This window comes from Haemaphysalis longicornis, unplaced genomic scaffold, assembly GCF_048455015.1.
Source record: "Haemaphysalis longicornis isolate Haplotype H1 unplaced genomic scaffold, Haemaphysalis longicornis Haplotype H1 scaffold_2, whole genome shotgun sequence".
In the NCBI taxonomy this organism is placed as follows: Eukaryota; Metazoa; Arthropoda; class Arachnida; order Ixodida; family Ixodidae; genus Haemaphysalis; species Haemaphysalis longicornis.
In genome coordinates this window covers 1313865-1334901 of record NW_027526295.1, presented here as the reverse complement: position 1 = coordinate 1334901, position 21037 = coordinate 1313865, and the positions used below count along the sequence as shown (strand labels likewise).

The 21037-nt window shown below is 48.6% G+C and overlaps 1 protein-coding gene across 1 annotated transcript in view; it reads left to right on the top strand.

Moving 5' to 3' along the window:
* The window catches only part of LOC144168682 (diuretic hormone receptor-like), a 182249-nt gene extending 165829 nt beyond the window's left edge, over positions 1-16420 (top strand). The window contains exons 12-13 of the mRNA XM_077697617.1: positions 3215-3256; positions 16124-16420. Of these exons, the coding sequence (XP_077553743.1) occupies positions 3215-3256; positions 16124-16420 (339 nt within the window). The remainder of the gene's footprint in view (positions 1-3214; positions 3257-16123) is intronic.
* Positions 16421-21037: the final 4617 nt, after the last annotated feature.

The following is a 21037-nucleotide window of genomic DNA, read 5'->3' as shown; positions in this document are numbered from 1 at the left end:
TCCTGGCCAATCCCCCACGTGGGTATGTGCCATGTCAGCGGCCAGGCAGCGCGCGCCCATCTGCCCCCGTTGCCAAGGAAGACGAGGAGCGCGCGCACCCGCAGCTGTTGCTATGTGGACGGACGGCGGTCAACGGAATTCAGGGTCGCTTATAAAGTGCATTCGCACTTAAAAAACACGGACAAAAAAACAGAGTAGTCGAGACAGGCACTACTGGTATACTGTGTCTTTTGGACGAGATAACGCCTGTCTTGTGTACACTCTTTCTTCTCCCGTGTTTTTTGTTGCGCTTCAAATCATGGCAACTATTCACCACCTAGCCCAGCAAGAAGTTCTCAGCGATGCTCAATGCGCCAAGCTGGAAGTCAAGCAAGTGTGTTCCTTAATGCACATTTTTCATGCCTGCATGCAGTTTGTCGTTTCATGCAGCTTAATGCTCCTACAAAAGCGGTGTGTGCAGCCGATCCAGGAATGCTGCGGCGCTGGCCTTTGACAGTTGATGACGAAACGCCATTGTGCACAAGCGAAAGACAAAGTTGGAGGATGCCTTCAAAGATTTGCAACAAAAACAGAACGTGGGATAAACGACGCTCCCTAACTTAATTAAATTCGGTAGAAACATCTTTATTTCACAGAAATACGTTTACTACAGTCATCGGGAATTGTTTACAGAGGAAATACTGCATGATAGTATAACGTTATTGCTTGTCGTAGAAAAGCATCCTTTGCAACACTTACAATGGTTGCTGGTTAGTTGGTAAATGGTTTTTCAAAAAGTAATGCCGGTGCAGGCGATGGACGAGAGACAGGAGGGAGCTAAAAACGTGCCCTAAGTTTCGCAACTAGACGCTGCGGTCAAGTTTTACAAGCTGCCACCTACGGTTAAAAAATCATGCACTCCGCGCTCTAATGACTATGAAGGTTTATCGCAAAGCTTTGTCGTGTGGGTTTCGTTGGTTGCCTTCTGGATTTAAGCTTTGACTAGTGGAGCTTTGCTTGTGACCAGCAAGCAGTTTGGTCTTTTGATCGCAGCGTCTTTGATTTTGACCCTTTCTTATTTTTTTTCGCACGAAGAAAGCTGCGCGTTCAACCATCGTCGTCGTTAGAGCGAAGGCTGGATAATTTGTATGTTTAATATTGCACGTGCATGCAGCCCTATACATATTCCAACTGCTTCCAGCCTGTCGGAAATGCGTCTGTGCTCTAGGACTCGGGCTGATGCACCCATATTTCATGCAACAAGTCGCGAGTTTCTGGTTTCTTCACAAGGCATTGCACAATTTTCCTAGGTACTCGGCAAAGACTACTTAAGCATTAAAAACGCAGCCTGACGTGAACACTGCCACATTTCTTAACTTTCGATTCCAGCCTCTATTCCACGAAGGTGGTAAAATTGGAAAGGGGAAAGGGGATGCTGTGTAGCTTGGGCTGTTGGGTGAGTAAATAACATTGGCTCTTCATGAAATGACCACTTTCAACGTGGGAGCTCTGCATCAGTTCTCAGGCTCCCATGCCAAGAAAACCGAAAGCACAATGCTCAAGGTTACAGAAAGAAAGTGTAAACTGTCGCGACGTTTCCTCGGCCACACGGTAATCGATCTCGTACGTAAGTGTCTTTCTCTTCAAAGCACACCTATCGAGGTATCCCACCGTTAAGGCTGGCGTGGAAACCGTAGTCATTGAAACCACTCAAAATAATTTTAAGTGGTCATAAAGAATACTTGTACTAATAGTTTTATTCGTGCTTAGATAGGGTGGAGCCAGGCGTAGAGCGCTGCAAAAATATCTCAGGTCAATGTAGCCCATAGCCAACCTCAGAAGCGCCCGACGAGTTTACGTAGCCGTTCTTGCATCTAAGAACCCAAGACATCTGTCTATACTTCGTTTCACCGCACATATCCGCTCACAACCCCACCAAAACATTCAAAGCACCGAAGCACACACGGCAAAAAGAAGGGAGGCTGCGTAGTCCAATGCACCGGCTCATTCCATATAACGAGGGCAGTGCCGAGTGGTGGCGCCACCCGTTCAGCTTCCCGGTCTCTATACAGCTCTTCACGCGGATAGTCATCTCCCCACGCCATTTTTATGCGCGCCTTTGATGTGGGGGCGTGCACGCGCCGGCAGGACTCACGCGCTCACCGTTTACATGCCCGTTCTTCTGGAGGGGGGTATCAACGTGGATGTCTCACAGCCCGATGTTCCCTGACTTCTGTCCTCCATTGTCTAACGGTTTGTGTTGGTGTGTTATACAGACAGTAAGATGCCTACAACGCGGGATTTAAACGAATAACTGAATCTTTGTCTCCTCAAACAAAACGGTAGGCTTTCCAAGTTTTATTAAACCAATTAGGTAGGAACAATCCTCAATCCCAAATTACAAAACAACATTCATTGCACTGCGACCTACTACGATGGTCATCCTTCTTCACAGAACTGGAGGTCACCAATTTTTGATGGAAATTTTGACCAGTGTGTTCTGCATACCACTAAGAACTAAAAGAAGGTTTGTGATTATCAAACTCGAGCACTTGGCAGCTTTAATGCTTTAATAATGCAAAAACGTGAGTTGGCTCGATAGCTTCAAAGTGTTGCGTTGTCGTAAACAAGACAAGGCCCGTAAAATGGCCCAAGCTAGTTAAATCAAACACGTTACTTCATGATTAGTGCAAAGAATATTTAACCAAGAGCGTTTCGAAATACTAAATCTGCTGGCCTGGTTCATATGCAGACATTCTTCAGTTCAAAGGAAACATAAAGCCTATTCGAGCAGAAGGTAGAGATGTAACTAGGAGTAAGATGGTTCTTTTAATTAGGAAATGCGTGGTATTGGTTTTCCAACAGCACGTAAAAAACACGGCTTGCGAAACAGCGCCGAAGCGGGGCGAGACAAAAGCGACGCAAAAAACAAATGAGGATCCCTGGCGCTGCTCTGAGCAGACCTAAAACAAGAAATTAATATGCGCGCGGTCCCAGCAGATGGTGCGCCAGGAGTTCAAAGGCGGTAAAAACTAATTGAATAATCTTCATTTCGAAAAAGGCCCTTATGATCAAAGCGCAGTAAAGGAGGCTGGGATAACATGATCTCTGTCTGTGAGGGAAGAATACAAGCAGAAAAGACGCATGTAATAAGATATCCGCTTGACGATTCGACTCTACTGATTTTGTAATCACTATATCGTGAAGAAATAATATTTTTTTTCTTTCATTGCAGGGGTTTACGGTGGCGGTTCTGTACTGCTTCTTTAATGGAGAGGTAAGTGATTTCTTGCAGAACTGGTATTGACATAAAAATGATATAGCACTTGCCTACGGCAAAATGTCTTTCTTGCGAGCTAATCGGTAATTAAGCATACTTGATGAGCTCTATTATTACGTTTTCGCTTGCACATCAGGGGAAAGGTTCTTAGGTAGTACAGCAATGAAGCATAATGGTTGTAGGTGTATTTTGTACATATACTGAAGAAGGCGCTGACGGTCTTGAAAATATGCTGCAATTCTGAAGAGCAACTGGCGCGTACTGACGCTTTGAATCAAAACTGCTAATGCTTTGAGAACATAAAAAAAGTTTACATAATCAAGCTGCGGGAAAAGAACACCGAGTATTCATTTTCTTGCTCTTCAAAAAATGAGGAAAACATCGAGCACAGCAGGAATAACTTTAGGGCAACCATCCTTTAAAAAGCTTTTTCCCGACTTCAAGTGAGGAATATCCGGTAGTTATTCATCTGTTTTATGCAAAGAACTTTGTCAGTTTAGAGCATGGTGTAAGAATAATTTAGGTCTGTCTTGACACGGCGGCGCGACGGAGCGAGCAGATTTTGTTCGCCGCTCCATGAGCTTCTCCATGAGCTTCTCTGTAGTTATGTTCTTTTAATCTTTCATTTAGGCATCGTCCAATTTGGCCTACGTACGTTTTCCCACAAGACAGCGGAACGTAATATAACTACAGCCGAACATAACTACAATGTACATACGGCGATTAGTGGCCACTTAGGTGTCCACTGTCGGGATTGCCGTGATTGCGCCCCAATATTTCAAAAAACGCAGGTCATTTCAAGACACAAAGATAAAATAACAAGAGAAATAATTGAAGCCGCAGAAATATTGCGCAGAAAAGATAAATGTGTTTGTGTTCCTTCCTTGTCCCTCTCGCAGAAAGATATTAATTATCTGTCCCTCAATAGTACAGCTAGTGTTTGTGCCACATGGCGTCGTTGAAGCGTGACGAGCGGCTTCGTATCTCCTTCTATCGTGAAATTTTCGGTTTTTCTTGTGCTTTTGACTATTAGCATATATATGTGGAAAGCGAAGGAATAAACCTCAGTTGTAAGTCAGCGCTCGTGTTTGTCACCTCCTTCTTCTTGTGTCCTGTCTGAGTTTGCGCTGTTCCCCTTTCATAATCATGCACCAACTCGCCCAAGCCTTAACCCTTGCAAGTCTTTATATCGTTCTTTATGCGTAGAGAGCTTTCTGATTTGAGCTCCTAAGGCATAGTAGCAGTTCGCGTAATACACTGAACAAAAAAAATGTTGGCTGAAAATCTAAAGCGGCTCATGTATTCGCACTCCTATCCTTTCTTCTCCGATTGAATCCTCGTTAATACCCCCTCCTCTAAACAGGCTGGAAACAATTTTGTAGAGATCGCATCCTATTGCCTCGCTCTCTTTGCAACCGGGAGCTATTAACGCTTCCGCAAGCACGCTCTTACAACGAAGAGCAAGTGGCCGTTGTTGGAGAAGGGAAAACGTACGCCACCAAGCAGAGTGGCAGTGCTGAGTTATGGGACAGAATCTTAGAGCCGTACTAAGCGCCTTTGGGGAAAACTGAGGTTAGCCCAAGTGGCAATGGACAGAAAGATACTAGACGTAACGCTTACAGATAGATAAGAAAGGTACACTATCCGGTAACAAACTAAGGTGGAAGACATCACAGCTCAAATGAAAAGGAAGCACCGTGCTTGGACTGGGCGCTTAACGAGGAAAAGTGACAACCACCGGACCATTAGGGTAACAGATGGATTACGCGGAGACGGGAATAAATTGGCCGATAGACCTTAATGCAGGGATTAAATCTGAATACTTGAAGGCAAAGAGTAAACAAAGCCATCGTAAAACGAGGGTGGTCGGAGGAAAATGGGAGAAGCCGTGACGTCTACCAAACAGCCTGTTTACAATGATGGTTATGATGGTAGTTTTCTTCAAAACTAAACAGATATTCATCACGTCTCCTCGGTGAAATTGTGTTGGGGATGCACTGCTGCTGCCTTAAAAATAACTATATCTCCACGTACATGTTTCGATTGCTTATAAGCGCCGAGATTTTGCGAGCAGCTGAAGACTATGCAGTTACGTAGCGGATGCACTGAGCGAGCCGGTGGAGCTATCGTTATGGAAGTCAATTTTCATTAATCACTTCTCTTGAGCCGTTGTGTGGGAAAACATATTGCCGTAGATAACAATCACCCAGATTTGTAGCAGTGATATTATCTACACCAGGCATGAACTCAAAAATGTCGTGTAAAGTACCTTTATTAACGGGAAGGGTCAAGCAAACTATTATCGCGCTTTGGGAAGAAACGCGACTGAAAAGTAGCGAATAATGAATGTATAAATTATGTTGTAAGGATGGCGCTATGGCGCAGTGGCATAGGGGGAGGAGTACATGACACACGGTCTACATTAATAGGTTCAGCTCTTTCGCATGAGCTGTGCCTTTTTGGCGAAGGCCGAGATCATGAGCAGCCGCGATAAAAAATATTGGCGGATGCTTAGAAATTTGTATGAATGTGAAGGCTAGTTGGACACTAGTTGGAACTTCTGGTGATCTGCCGCCTAACTTTATGATCCCGTCGCCCGTTCACCATTCCCGTGGAGAGCACCCGGCGTAGACGCATTTTGATCGCTTGTCAAGGCCAGGAGGTTCCTGTTGACCTGCTGTTCAGCTTCCACGCCGGCTACTGCCACCATTTGTTTGGACACCTGGATAGCACGCTACAAAGCTCGTTCCGCTCGCTAGCCATCGCCATTTTGCGGCCGTTGTGGTGTCACCCTTTCTCAGAGACCTCTTCCGAGCCCACTATAACATTGTTGTTCCCCTTCCTTGGCAAGGCCGCCAGGGGGCGACGGAGAGGCAGGACGTGTTCGTGTCGGCTCCCGCCTATAGGAGCACTTTTGAACGGATATTTTTCTCGTGCGTGCCTAATTTTGTGAAAAACGGATCCGCGAAGTTACCAGGTACATCGGGATAGCGGAAATGTCCCAGTGAGCGGAATTTGCGGGATTTTACGGCTTTTTTTGTGTCGACCGTGCCGCCGGAGGTGTTAACCTTAATCGCCGGGCCCGCCGTGCTCGTGGGCCGTGCCGGAATTCCGGCCGTCTGAAGCTCTTGTCATGGTGGAGTATGCTGTGGAGCATGAAGATATTGCTCCGGAAGAAGTTTCGGAGGATACTGGCGGGAAAATTCACAGCGAGAGGAATTCGACGACCAAGGCAAGGCTACCATTTGACAGCAACGCTATTAGCCATAACGTCGGGTTGGGACTCACGAACGGCCGAGTGAGTAAAACCTCGCCATGTAGTGTCGAAAGGGGTATCATTCGGCACGCTCAAATGGCTCCGCTGCAGAAAAATGATATCAGTATTATCGTCAGGATCACGGGTGGTCCTAATACCGCCACATTGGTTCGGCCATGGTGGCTGATGCAATAACGGCTGCGGCTTGCATAGACGACGTGAAGCGAGAAGCGGACACTATCTGCCCGAATTTTCAACAGAATATTGTGGTGGCTAGCACTCCGAAGTAAGAAAGTGCTACGAAGTACTTGAGGATCAAGGGTTGGTGCATTGCTGGGCACATGCAGGAAGCTGCGGCATAAGATGCGGCGGCGCATGAAACGTGCAAGGGAATAATAAGAATCGTTCCTCTCAGCGAGAGCCGTAAAGTGATCCATCGCAAGATTGTTAACCCGCGTAATCCCCTGGCCCTGGCTGCCAAGGGCATCAACGAGTCGGGCACGGTCATCATCGCCTTCGAGGGGTACAAGGTGCCCGACTTTGTTTGGTATGGTAACGCACTGGTTAGATGCACGCTTTACCGCAAGCAGATAGATGTTTGTTGTGCGTGCGCAAAGTTGGGACATCGCGCTGACGTCTGCCCCCTCACCGGAAGAAGCGGTTCGCAGGAGCTGCGGTTCTCTCAATCCCGGAGAAGCCCATCGCTGTACTCCAGAATGTGTGAACTGTGTGGAGGTGATCATATCACGGCGGGCAAGGAGTGCAACATGCTGAACTTCTGGTAGTATACAGACGAATAGGACGCTAAAAAGACTGGAATGAGGCACAAACTTTAATTAAAAAGACGACAGAAACGGGAGACCCCTAAATATTGTCACGTTGCCAAAGACGACGCAGTTGTCTTCAAGAAAAACAAGTTTATTGGAGTGAACTTGTGCTCCCCTAACAACTCAAATAATACACGGGCGGCGAAGCAGCAGTCAGCAAAGTGACGTACACAAGCGAGCGTCGGAGATCGAATGCCGCGGCGTCTGCTCTGCAGGCTTTTATCTTTCGGCGCAGGTGTTTCTGGAACCGTCGATTTACATCCAGAACATTGTACATTGAACACAGAACATTGAACACAGAAGATTATTCTGGGCTAGTGACGTTAGCGCGAAACAGTCTGTTTATCGGAATGTGATAGCCGTGCGGCATAAAAGTAAAGGATGGAAGACGCGCTTCCCTTGTAACTCAGATAGCACAGCCGGGCGTGGCCCGGCAGTAAAAACAAATAAAAAATAAACAAACCCATACCCTCTTCGCGGCACTACCCCCCCTCCAAGAGTGCATCAACCCGATGCTAAAAGAAAAAACAGTCCGAACGAACCACAACGAAAAAGTCTGTCATCTTGCATAGTAAAATTTCAAGCGAACCACGTGGACGACTTCGGGCCGCGTGCGTCGTCGTGATGTTCTGGAATCACCATCGGGGATCACCTCGTAGGTAAGGTGGCCAACAGGCAGTAGAATCTGGTAGGGTCCGAAATACCGTCGCAGAAGTTTCTGACTTAGTCCGCGTCGACGGATGGGAGACCAAGCCCACACACGATCCCCAGGGTGGTACTCGGCGTCTCGGCGTCGGACGTTGTAGCGCCCGGCATCGACCAGCTGCTGGTCCGCTGTACGAACTCCAGCCAGCTAGCGGGCCTCCACCGCACGCTGTAGGTATCCTTGGACGTCGGCGTTGAGGTCGTCGTCTTCTACGTGCGGAAGTATGGCGTCGAGCATCGTAGTCGGCCGTCTTCCGTAGACAAGCTCGAACGGCGTCATCTGCGTTGTTTCCTCGATAGCCATGTTGTACGCAAAGGTGACATACAGGAGCACTTCGTCCCAAGTCTTATGTTCAACGTCGACGTACATTGACAGCATATCCACGATTGTCTTGTTCAGGCGTTCCGTTAGTCGGTTCGTTTGGGGGTGGTACGCCGTCATTCTTCGGTGATCCGTGTTTCTGTAGCTATCCCTTGCATCAGCTCCGCAGTAAAGGCCGTTCCGCGGTCCGTGATTAGGACTTCCGGGGCTACACGTCGCAGCACAACTTGGATTATGAAGAACTTTGTGACCTGTGATGCAGCCCACCTCTGAAGAGCGGCGGCCTCGGCGTAGCGCGTCATATAGTTGCCGCTACAACAATCCACTTGTTCTCGGATCGGGATGTAGGGAACGGGCCCAGAAGGTCCATTCCAATCTGTTGGAAGGGCCTATATGGGACGGCGATTGGCTGCAGAAGTCCGGCGGGTATCGTCGGTGGCGTTCTTCGTCGCTGGCAGTCACGGCAGCTCCGGACGTAGTGGGTGACGTCGGATGCAAGGCGGGGCCCGTAGTACTTCTTCTTGATTTTCCCAATTGTGTGAGCTGTGTCGAGATGTCCAGAAGACGGGTTGTCGTGGCACGCTTCCAAAATATCGTCACGAAGATCTGCCGGGATGACAAGAAGATAATTGTTTGTCGTTCCGGGGCTGAAATTCTTCTTCACGAGGACGGAGTTTATCAGGCTGAATGCAGGTAAGTTGCGTTTGAAGGCCCTGGGCACGGCGACGTTTTATCCTTGGAGGTAGTGGATCATGACGCGTAAGTCGGGGTTGGCACGACGCTGGGCAGCTAGGTCGCTCTCCGCAACGACTCCGAAGAACGCGCTGTCTTCATCGGAGTCTTGTGGTGGTGGGTTGACGGGGGCGCGGGACAGGCAGTCGGCGTAGGAGAGTTTCCTGCCGGATTTATAGACTACTGTAACGTCGAAGTCTTGCAGGCGCAAGGTGCACCTAGCAAGACGGCCAGAGGGGTCTTTCAAATTGGCGAGCCAAGAGAGCGCATGGTGGTCTGTTACAACCTTGAATGGTCTTCCATACACGTATGGGCGAAATTTTGAAATGGCCCATATAATCGGGAGGCACTCTTTCTCAAAGGCTGAGTAGTTTCTTTCTTCCTTGGACAGACCACGGCTGGCATAGGAGATTAGTTTCTCGCACCCGCTTTGCTTTTGTACGAGGACGGCACCCAATCCTATATCACTAGCGTCCCTGTGCATTTCCGTTTCGGCGTTTTTGTCGAAATGGCGAGCACAGGCGGGCTTTGCAGGCATTGTTGCAGCTCGCAGAAGGCTGTTTCTTGCGCATTTTCTCAGCTGAAAGGGGTGCTATCTTTCGTCAAGCGGGTGAGTGGGTCTGCAATGCGGGCGAAGTTTGCGACGAAGCACCCGCACGCCCTTTTTGTCTTTCGGTCTTGGGAAGTTCGCTATGGCGGAAGTTTTCGCCGGATCAGGCCGGACTCCTGCGGCGTTGACGACATGGCCCAGAACTCTTCAGTTCTTCGTACGCGAAGCGGCACTTTTCAGGCTTCAGCGTTAACCCCGACGTACGGATGGCCTCGAGTACAGACTGCAACCTTGCAGGGTGTTCGTCGAAGGTCCGCGAGAATACCACAACATCGTCGAGGTATACCAGGCAGGTGTGCCACTTCACGCCAGCTAGCACCGTGTCCATGACTCGTTGAAACGTTGCTGGCGCCATGCACAACCCGAACGGCATCACCTTGAAATCGTATAGGCCGTCTGGGGTTATAAATGCAGTCTTCTCTCGATCTCTCTCGTCCATATCAATTTGCCAGTAGCCGGTCTTCAGATCCATCAATGAGAAGTACTTCGCGTGGCAGAGGTGTTCGAGGGCCTCATCGATTCGGGGGAGGGGGTACACGTCCTTTTTGGTGATTTTGTTCAGTCGCCGCTAGTCAACGCAAAACCCTAATGTGCCGTCTTTTTTCTTCACGAGTACGACCGGTGCAGCCCAGGGGTTTTCGATGGCTGTATAATGTCGTCGCTGAGCATGTCGTCGGCTTGAGTCGGGATGGCTTCCCGCTCGGGTGAAGAGACGCGGTACGGGGACTGTCGGGTACGTCGGGCTCCATCTTCGGTTATTATTCGGTGCTTCGCTTGAGGTGTCTGACATAGTTTTGAGTTCGACAAAAACACTCTCTATAGTGATGCAGCACATCCAATAACTTCTTCCGTTCTTCTTGCGGTAACGCCGGATTCGCGTAGAAGGGATTCGGACGCTTGAACGTATCTTCGGGTGCTTTCAAAGTCGGGAACCGCGATCACGTCACTTGCTTCCTGCGTTTCTTGGAGAAACGCATTTGCAGCGCCCCTGTTTAATGCTGGTATTCCTCGCTGAAATTAGTGATCAAAACGTGGGATTTGCGTTGCTTAAACCGCGCAATGCCTCTTGTTACAGACGCACCCCGATCGAGAAGCAACCTTTGGTCACTCTTCACAATAGCGTTGACGTCGGGAGCAGCACCTTCGCAGTAGACGGTGATCATCAAGCTTGCGCGGGGTGGCAGGGTGACATGATCATCGGCGATCCCACAGCAGCACGGTGTTCGGGGTTCGGTTCCGGTTTCACGGAGTGATCGGAGGAAAAAATTGGCCGCGTATCTGCTCCTTTCGCTGCAAATGTCATCAAAAGCGACAGTCTTTATCGACTTTTTCCAAGTAAATGCGCCCTTCGCTTTCCTGCTCACCTCTCATGTTGTTCCTCTTGCGTCGCGCCCCTCCCAAGGTAAAGACGCCATAGGTTTGCTTAAATCATTTTAAATTTCCCGCGTTCCACTGCTCCAAACCGGGTGTCTCGATGCCAACGCTACCGTACGGCGTAGACGTGCGTGAATTGAGGCGGCCTACTTAAACTGTTATAGAACCGCGTTTCCCTAGTCCACGTGCATTGCAAGCACAACGTGGAACCTATCTAGTGGAACCTTTCGTAACTGATGCCGGTTGATTTCTTAAATTGGCGCCAGAAGCTGTAGTAGCGCGGGCGACAGCAGGTGACGGCGGAGGGAAGTTTTTTTCTGCAGTTAATGAAGTATTTAATTTCGCAAAAAGTTAAGGATGTATGATATTTTATAAAGGAACACTGCGAATATCACTTCTGTAATAATTTGTTGTGTTATATTTGCGTAATGTCTTTTTCTTCTTTAAAAATGTTGACGATTATGAACATTACACCGGACCTAGACGGGTAGATTTAGCTGTGACTATATAAGACTATTGCGCAGGCCTTGCTTTACTTTGGCCGGGTGGCTGAATCGAGTCACAGACAGACAGACGGACAGACATACAGACAGACCGAAATTTCTGGATTTAAGTAGCCCAAGAAAGACTATCGTCTTTAAAAGTTATCGACTTGGTCTGCAGAAAAATTATCGCTCCGTTTTCCGTCACAAAGTCAACTCCGAGAATCACGTCGCGGGAGCAGTTAGGCAAGATAACGAACGCGGCAGGGTACGTCGTGCCGTCTATGGTGACGCAGGATGTGCACGTTCCACCTGGCGTGACGAGTTGGCCTCCTGCTGCGCGTATGTGCCGACCGTCCCATCTGGCCATAATGTTCTTCCGCTTAGACGCAAATGGTCCGCTCATTAATGGGTAGTCGGCTCCCGTGTCTACGAGGGCGACGACGTCAAAGCCGTCGATGGACTCCTTGACGTCGCATGACGCCTTCCTCGAGTTTCCGGGTGCGACGGGGCGTCGCATATCGGCTTCTGCGTCTTGACGGTCGGGCACTGTGCGTCGTGGTCTTCGTTGTATTCTCATCGACAGGTTCGGTCATGTCGGGTACGCGTCGCGCCGTTTTGCTAACGTCGTGGTCGCGAGTCACGTCAGGGTTAGATTGGGTCGTCGGGGTCGGGTCATGTCGTGAATCATGGTCTTCAGCGAGTCGGTGCGTTGTTGGAGAATTTCCTGTTTTTTGCGATAGAGCAACTTTACCTCCAGAAGTTGCTGCTTTTAGCTTCCCCCGCGTGGGGTGGTGGACCTTCCACGGGCGAAGTCAGCATTGTTACGGCGGTTCGGCGATTTGTACGGGTAGGACGACGCCGAGCGGTTGAAACGGGCTGGGCCACGGCTTGTTTGAGAGAGATACTCGTCAATCTCACGCGGTCGTTGGCCAGGGAGAGGGCCAGGTGCGTCGACGGAGAATCCACGCAAACCTAGCCTCTTGTAAGGGCAGCGGTGGTAGATGCGGTCGGCCTCTCCGCAGTGGTAACACAGCGGGCGATTATCGGGCTTTCGCTACACCACGGCCTTCCCTGGCGCTTGGTTTCGGGTTACAGGGGATCGGGCGGGCGACATTGGGCGGTGGTACGGCGGGGCCTTTTGACGACGTTTTGGAACACGGCGTGGTCGACGACCAGCCGCGGAGTAAGTCATACCCTCTGGCTTGCGGAGTGCTTCGGACGGCATAGGAGTTCCCAAATCCTGCTGTACTTCTTTCCGGATCACGTCTTCCAGGGAAGCGACTTGAGGTTCTGGCGTCGTCATCGGGAAAAGATTCCGCAGCTCCTCCCGCACCGCTGCACGGATGGTCTCGCGTAGTGAGTCAGAGTTAATAGCGCCGGCACCAATCGTCTCCGAAAGCAGCGCACTGATTGGGCGGTCGTACTGCGTCGTTCGGATTTCGAGCGTATTCTCCATCGCGGTGGCCTCAGACGTGAATTCCGGCACGGTCTTGGGGAGGGAAGGGGGGTTGCGAACAAGGCACGCGACGAGCTCTTGCGTCACGCGTCGCAACGGAAACCTGAGCTTCTTTTCCTCGGTCATTTCGGGGTCCGCACGGCGAAAAATTCGCTTCATCTCCTCAACGAAGATCACGACCCCTTCGTTGGGGTGCTGCGTTCGAGTTTCAAGCAAAAGCACAGCTTGCTCTTTTCTCACCACGGTAGTGACGGACTTAAGGAACTCCCTTTGAATTGAGTCCAGTCGGTCAAAGAGCTCTAATGGTTCTCGAACCAAGTTCGAGCAATATCTTCTATGTAAAAGAAGACATGCCGGAATGTTTCTTCGTCGTCCCACCTGTTGAAAATGCAGACGCGCTCCAGCTTCTCCAACCATTCTTCGGGGTCTTCAGCGGGGTCTCCCCGGAACGATGGCGGTTCCCGGGGCTGCTGCAGGACGATTGGCGACGTTCTTTCTTGCACCATGGTGTTGGTTGCAGCGTTCCTTCTCTTGGGCAGAAAACCGAACTAGGGTAGGAATCCTTGAAGTCGGGGGATTTCTCTGGTTAGACTGGCTTGACGGCTTCCAGATGTCGAAGATAGCATAAAGGCTTAGTACCCACCACCTCCACCAGATGTCACGTTGCCAAAGACGACGCAGTTGTCTTCAAGAAAAACAAGTTTATTGGAGCGATTTTGTGCTCCCCTAACAACTCAAATAATACACGGGCGGCAAAGCAGCAGTCAGCAAAATGACGTACACAAGCGAGCGTCGCAGATCAAATGCCGCGGTGTCTGCTCTGCAGGCTTTTATATTTCAGCGCAACTGTTTCTGGAACCGTCGATTCACATCCAGAACATTGTAGATCACAGAAAATTATTCTTGGCTTGTGATGTTAGGGCGAAACAGTCTGCTTATCTGAATGTGATAGCCGTGCGGCATAAAAGTAAAGGATGGAAGACGCGCTTCGCTTGGAACGCAGATAGCACAGACGGGCGTGGCGCGGCTTTTGACAATGTTCGGCACTCATATATTCTAAAGTCTATTTCGGTCTTGGCTTGGGCGCGCGATTTCACGATTATCTGAGGTACTTCCTGTCAGGTAGTAAGGCTACCCTGAGGGTTGTGGAGTTGGAGTCTGGTACACTGGATCATGGGGACAGGGGCACTCCTAAGGGGGCCTTCATCTCGCCCACAATGTTCAATCTGGCGATGGTCGGATTGGCCAGGAGATCACAGAATTTGAGGAGAATATACATACCATCTATGCTGATGTAACCGTATTGTGTCCTGGGGGTAGTGAGGACTATATCGAGAGAGTTCTGCAGGTGGCAGTAGATACAATCGAGACTTCTTTGGTCCCAACGGGGTTAGAGGGCTCTTCCGACAAGTCGGCGCTGTTGGTGTACAGTCCCACTAGAAGGGGACCCAGGCCCAGGGGGTTGGTTCCCGTGTACAAGATTAGCATTCAGCTTCACACGAGGAATGGGGATATCATACCCAATGTAGATAACTTCAGGGTTTTGGGGATGCTGATTGAGTCGAATGGCGCCAACGCGCTGACGATCGCGAAAATTGTTGCCAAGACAGAGCTTGGTTCGCCTAGTGAAGACGGTAGGCAAAATGCAGAAGGGGGTGAGGAGGATAGTCTAATTCGGCTTATGCCCGCTTTGTGTTGTGTCACTTTACCTATGTGGCCGCCATGCACAAGTGGAAGCCATCAAAGATGAAGAAGCTTGACACGCACATCAGGAAGTTCACCATGAAGGGGTTGAAGGTGCCTATGCTCACCAGCAACGCGCGGCTTCTCCAGCTGGGCATACATAATACCCTGGATGAGATAGCTGAGGCTCAGGAAAGAGCGCAGATGGTGTGTCTCTCTACGACTAGCGCGGGTCGGCAGATTCTGAGAGAGCTAGGTGTTCTTCAGGAGAGGATTTCGCTGCTTCACGTCGGTATAACCTTGAAGGCCCGTCAGCGGTATCTAGTGAAGCTTATTCCCAGGACCATGCATCCGCAGTGAAATGTGCGTAGAAGAAATGCCAGGGGGGCTTGCCTTCTGAGACCCACTCACGATGAGAATCAGAGGGTCAGCTTCGTTGACGCTTCTTTTAACGAAGAGGGGAAGGCGTTTGCCGTAGTTGTCGTCGATAGTGAGAGCACGGTCATCAACGCTGCTTCCGTGCGGACTGATGGACCGGAGGTCGCCGAGCAGGCGGCTATTGCGTTCGCCCAGGTTGATAGGAGCAGGCCTTTTGTGTATACTGACTCAAAGCCGGCCGTTAGGGCGTTCGAGAAGGGCTCGGTGGCTAAGGTTGCTTTCAGATATATGCAGACCTGTCAGATCTTTCAGCACTCCTTATGTTGGTTTCCTGCTCACCTTGGGGTGATTGAAGGGCTTCTCTGATTCTCAACGAGTCTGCTCATGAGGCAGCGCGAGATATTAACCTGCGCTCTGCCCCGCGCCACAGTGTGACGGTACTCTCAGAAAACAGAGACTCCCCTTCCACATACAATGAGGGAAAAAAGTAATATCTCCTTAACCGCAGGATTTTGAATCCGCCGCATCCTAAACTAAACCTGGCTCAGGCACTTACATTACGCTTACTGCAGACTGGCACCTAACCTTCCCCGCGGGGGGTCAACATATTTTATCCTGAGACGTATACAGAGCCTTATTCTATGAACTGTGGTGGTTTAGCCACACTGGAATACATGCTATGGTCTTGTGAGTGAATTGAAGACCCCATTATTAAGAACAAGTCCAGGTGGACGCTGCACTTCTAAGTCCGGACCTGGGCGATCAATTCTGGGCTGGGCGGTAGGCTCACGACGTGGCTGTGAGGCTTGGCCTTTCGGTCGCGACGTGGTAGCGCCCCGCTTAGTGGTTCATTATCACTACTTGGAGGATCAAGTAAAGTTTCCCCCATCCTGCTCCCTTCCTTGGTTTGTGATCCCGTAATTATTGTCCCGGGCTCGCGAAATTTCATGTTTTCTGGGCCAGCTGTTTTTTCAACCTGACAACGTGCGCGCTTCTTTAAAGCCCTCGCCTTAGAAAATTTTCCTCGCCTTCTCAGGTCCGGAGCACCATACGGCACCACGTGGAGCGCTGGCGGGCATCCCGCGCCCTGTGCGCTGAGCGGCAGAGCCTGAACTATCGCGTGCGCTGCCGCCAGGGCTCATGTCCGGCCCTTGCCGCCGCGGCCACCCACTGCGAAAACGCGCGACTCTACAAGGGCCGGGCGCCCAGATCGAGCTGCATCAGCTTCGCCTCCACGACATCCACGGTGGCCCCGCATGCGGGCTTTCTCGGGCCCCCGCACCGGTTCAGCAACGGTGCGTTCGGACCGACCGGAAAGGATGATGTGGTATAAAGTAGAGCGCATTGTCACCGTCCCACCTTAAAACATGAGCTCCTAAAATGACGTACTCTTGTTATGTGCACATTTGTTTTCGTACACTTTCTCGGTGTGTCGTACATTGTGCGTATATTTATGTACCCGGAATGCTACCTGAGCACATTCCAACACCTGAAATCAAGTTTCGGATAATGCATTACTAAGGTGTCCGGAAGTTGCGGAGATGGTTGTGGGCACACAAAGTTACCTCAGCTCAAACGACCAAATTAATAAATGTTACGAAGGCTTCTTGATCTTCATCTTAAAACGACGTAACAGCGCGATCAACACGACAAAAGAAGACAGGATTGCAGTCTTCTCGTGTCCTGTTATTTTCGTTGTGACTAGGCATCATGTACCAACTCACCCAATTGCCCGCCCTAGGTTCCCCTTGTGATGTAAAAAAAGCCTAGTGTTCCTTATATTTAAGTGGTGAAAACTCATGGGTGGGTGGGTATATTGACTTCATTGCTAGATGTGATAGTTGTGTAAAACATGCTCCTCTCATGGCTTCTGTCATCTTCAACGCTCAAGCGTGAGAACTGTGGGTTGGCGTGGTGGCGTGGAGGTCAACTTGCAAGTTTGTGACGACCTTGTTACTCCACAATGTTTGTGACGATCTTGTGAGCTTGTTACTGCACAAAGACCGCTTCGAAGAGTTCACACAGTGAGTAACATTCACGTTCAAGATTTAGCCTTGCGAGGTTCGCCCCGAGCTTTACGAACGCATTTAACCATGAATAGTGAGGAGCAGTGAAAAACCGTTTTGCTTAGCTCGGACTCCAAGGTCGTCAACCGGCCGAGGATTGCCGGGTCGTCAACAAAAAGATTGCCACGCAATCAGGCATGATGCTTTCGTAGCCGGGATTGGCATGTTGCGTAAGGCGAAACCATTCGCTTCTGACTACTCTTCTCACGCTGGTGTAGTTTTCAGAATGGTGCTTGCTGGCTTACATTTATTTCAGTGTCATATCAACATTCTCCATTGACTGTGTACATCTTCGAATGTATTTTTGCATGCTATGGAGGGGCTGTTGCAGTGTGTGTCCCGTAGACACGGGCGCTTTTTCTGCTCATAAATATGCTTTTTATGGCATGAAAATGTTAAAACGATAGCGTGGCTGGCCCTTCTGCAGCTAAGATGTCCGTGTTGCTACTTTGGTCAGCAAAAGTTTTTTGTCTTGTTTCCAAATAATTTTGCACGTTTAAATGAATTTCTTGACAGTACCTTAATACGCAGATTTCAGTACACACTGACGTTATTTGGAAGGTTTTCATGAGCTTACAGCTTGTAAAATTTCCTCCTTGTGTCTGTCAGTCGTAACAATATTGGCACGATCAGATGATATTCCGGAGCATTTCGGCTTTCTTATTCCTTTCATACGTTAATATCGGGCAGGCCGACTTCGCAAATGCCCCAATTACATGGGTAGCGGGATGCGAAAGAAGCGTCATTTAAAAAGCTTGGAGGCTACGTCCATTTATATGTAAGGCTGCCAAAATAAAAGGTAAAGGCATTTATAATCCATCCATTCAGAACGTTTGAAGAAAATCGCTCATTGCGCATACTCACATGTGGGCTGTGGACAAAAGCTAAGTTGCACTGAGAATGTTACTGATATGTACCTTTGGTGTATATCACGCGTTCCCAGTATGAAGTTTTGATAAGTGCTCGACAGGGTGGCTATAAACTGGTTGTTTTGTCCTGACATGTAGAGTTTACTAAGAATTACTTATTTACACCATGTTCACCCCGAAAAAGTTACACCTGTGGAGGATTGTTTGTGGCTATTGTTTCTTGTTTAAAGTGAATATTTATTGAACCTAAATGAACTACAGGTGCACAGAAGGTACAATGAACATGTGAATGTTAATAAAAAGGTTCGTAACTCCTGTGTCGCTACCTCATTTATCTGGCCTGATCTCTAAACATAAATGTTATACACCTCAAAATAAGAGAAACCAACTTTTTGGCTCTTTGGGAAAAGAAAAAGCAAAAGGAAGGCATCCTATGCTTCTCTTCGCAATAATCCATGTTTCAGTGTATTAGCATGCCATGTACATGCGTAGAGATGGAAAAATCACTCCATTAAATTCCAAAGTAATGTTTTCACTAATCCGTAGCCAGTTTCTGGCAAGCTTGAACCAGAACGGAACACTCCGATAGGCCATTTAAACTTCAGAGTTTGTTTACATAGAAAGGGTCCTTGGAGGAGGTTGCTGAGCAGAGTTTGGAGTTCCTTGTCCTCAGTTTGAATTATTTCTTCGTCACTCCGAATCTTGAAAATCTCAAAATTGGAGTGGCTCATTTTGTTTTTATATGACTTGCTCTCACTTGCCGAAGAGTGTAGTGGTGTCACAAAGAGATGTAGCTGCACAGGTGTGGCAAAACACAGACATTATTTACTAATTGGGCTCTATGTGAAACTTACTTATTTAAAAAATGCCAATTACAATATTGTAGAGAAATTGGGCAGAATAGGGGCAGGTGATAACAACTGCAATGACGGGGAAAATGAAACTTTAAATGAAGAATCTAATTGAAATGAAACGTCCATGTTCAACTTATTATTGACTTATCTACATGAAGCTTTACCATTCTCTTCACGCCGGTGTTCAACCAAGTGCAGTTCGGTTCCAAATAGCACAGTTGTACGGTGCCAATACTAGGTGTCCTATTCGCCGCGAGCTCGACATGTAGGTGGCGACAGCGTCGCGCTGCTAGTGTGGATGCTCCGCTGAGCAGCCCGTAAGAATGCACACTGTGGGCGTGTTTCGTGCTGTTTGCCCGCCGTATGTGTGCACGAAAGGTGCAAACAAGAGTGGCACGCTGTAGTTCGGTTCCTCAACGTTCAATGTATAGCATGGAAGCGGCAGTCAGTTGCCATTACTACGCCAAAAAAAGCGACGACTCATCGGGCATCTCAGAATGGCCGTAATTATGGCAATTAAATTGTACGCTGTGACTCGTAGCAAACTCGATCTTTCCAGACTATGGCTTTGAGCCTTAAATAAAAGCATAAAGCCTCGATCTCTGAAATTCAGTTTACAACGGCAATCTCAATCGCTTTCACTGGTAGCCCGACGCCTTCTTGCATTTGTGGGGTGCCCTGCCCCAAAATTCTTTCTAAGAGCTTACGATATTTTTTGTGTTCAAAAGGCAACATAAGGTTACTGAATTTTGATCAGTGCAGATATATAAATATAACCGCTAACGTGTCCTTTAAATGAAATTTTAGCGACTCTGGAGGAAGGTTTCATGAAAACGGTTTCGGATCACTTATTTACGGCTTTCGTCGCAAGTGAACTTGCGAATTGAATTGTCAACGCACGCAGTACAATCAAAATCTCATGTTTAGCTAGGTTTTCGCAAAGTGACAAGCAGATTTACAGTGTGCAAACCAAGCTTCTGGGACCTCACAGTGAGCACAAATTTTCTGTTACGGCTGCTCTGTTGACCATTTGCGTTCCTTTCAAAATCTAACAGGTGCCTGCAACAGCGAGATGTGTTTGCATTCTTGCGTATAAGGTCGCTAACGAACCCTAAAGATGGCAATAAATGAAGTTGCGCTGTTGCAGATGTAGTAAAACATTTCCTTTTCATTTCTCGTTGCGAATCAGCGCAACGCGTTCCCCGTAACTACTTTGTTTTGTAAACTGAATATCGCCTTTGTCTTGGCATTTACTTCTTGAGGATTGGTGAAAAAATAAAATTCTGCGCAATTCGTTTTTTTTCTTCGGGAGGGGGGGGGTCTAGTCAACGTTGCAAGAGCAGCGAGAAGAGAGAACGCATGTAACCCGAAAAGCCAAGATGTGGTTATCACTATTACAATCGAAACTACACTAGGCGTCGTGTTCTGTAGCGGTGAAAAAGCAGTACTTTAACACTTATTTTCATAACTGATTAACCCCCTTTGGTCCGAGATTGTCCAGGAATTGTGGCTCGCCTTTTTCAAAATTGTATTGAAAAAAAGCCTGCTTAATTTTACCGAAAAATCCCCCCTAAATACTCTTGCGCATTCATAGAAACGTATTTTAAATAATACCTAAAATTAGCAAGTCGATACAGTTGAATAAATAATTATTCCTCATTTTTAGTATAGACAACGACTGCCCAAAAATGGTGTTTATTTTAGAAAAGGTACGGGAAGGACACGATCACACAGGCGCTTGCGGGTGAAAAATACGTGTCCGGTAATGTATGGGCGATAGCGCACGGGTCGTGTGCCGTGTAAATGTTTTAAAGCAAAGCTTTTTACCTCTACCCCCCAAGGCTTCTCTCGCGACCGTTGGTGTCACCAGAAAACTCCAGCGAACAAATAAAAGAACTTACTGGCACCGCCGGGAATCGAACCTGAAACTAATAGACTTACAAAGCGAGAGCCCGTTGTCTTACAGATTTAGCTACGAGCCCACGAGAAGACTGGGAAGACAGGTGGTGCACTCACCAAGCAGATCTATTGGGTTTACCCCCTGCGTTCTGGCTGAATGCCACGTGAAAGCGTCTCGCGACCACTCACGCCCCTCTAGCGGCCCTGTGCGCACCTTGCTGATGTGCTAAAAGTTACAAAATTAAAGTAAGCTCACACCAAT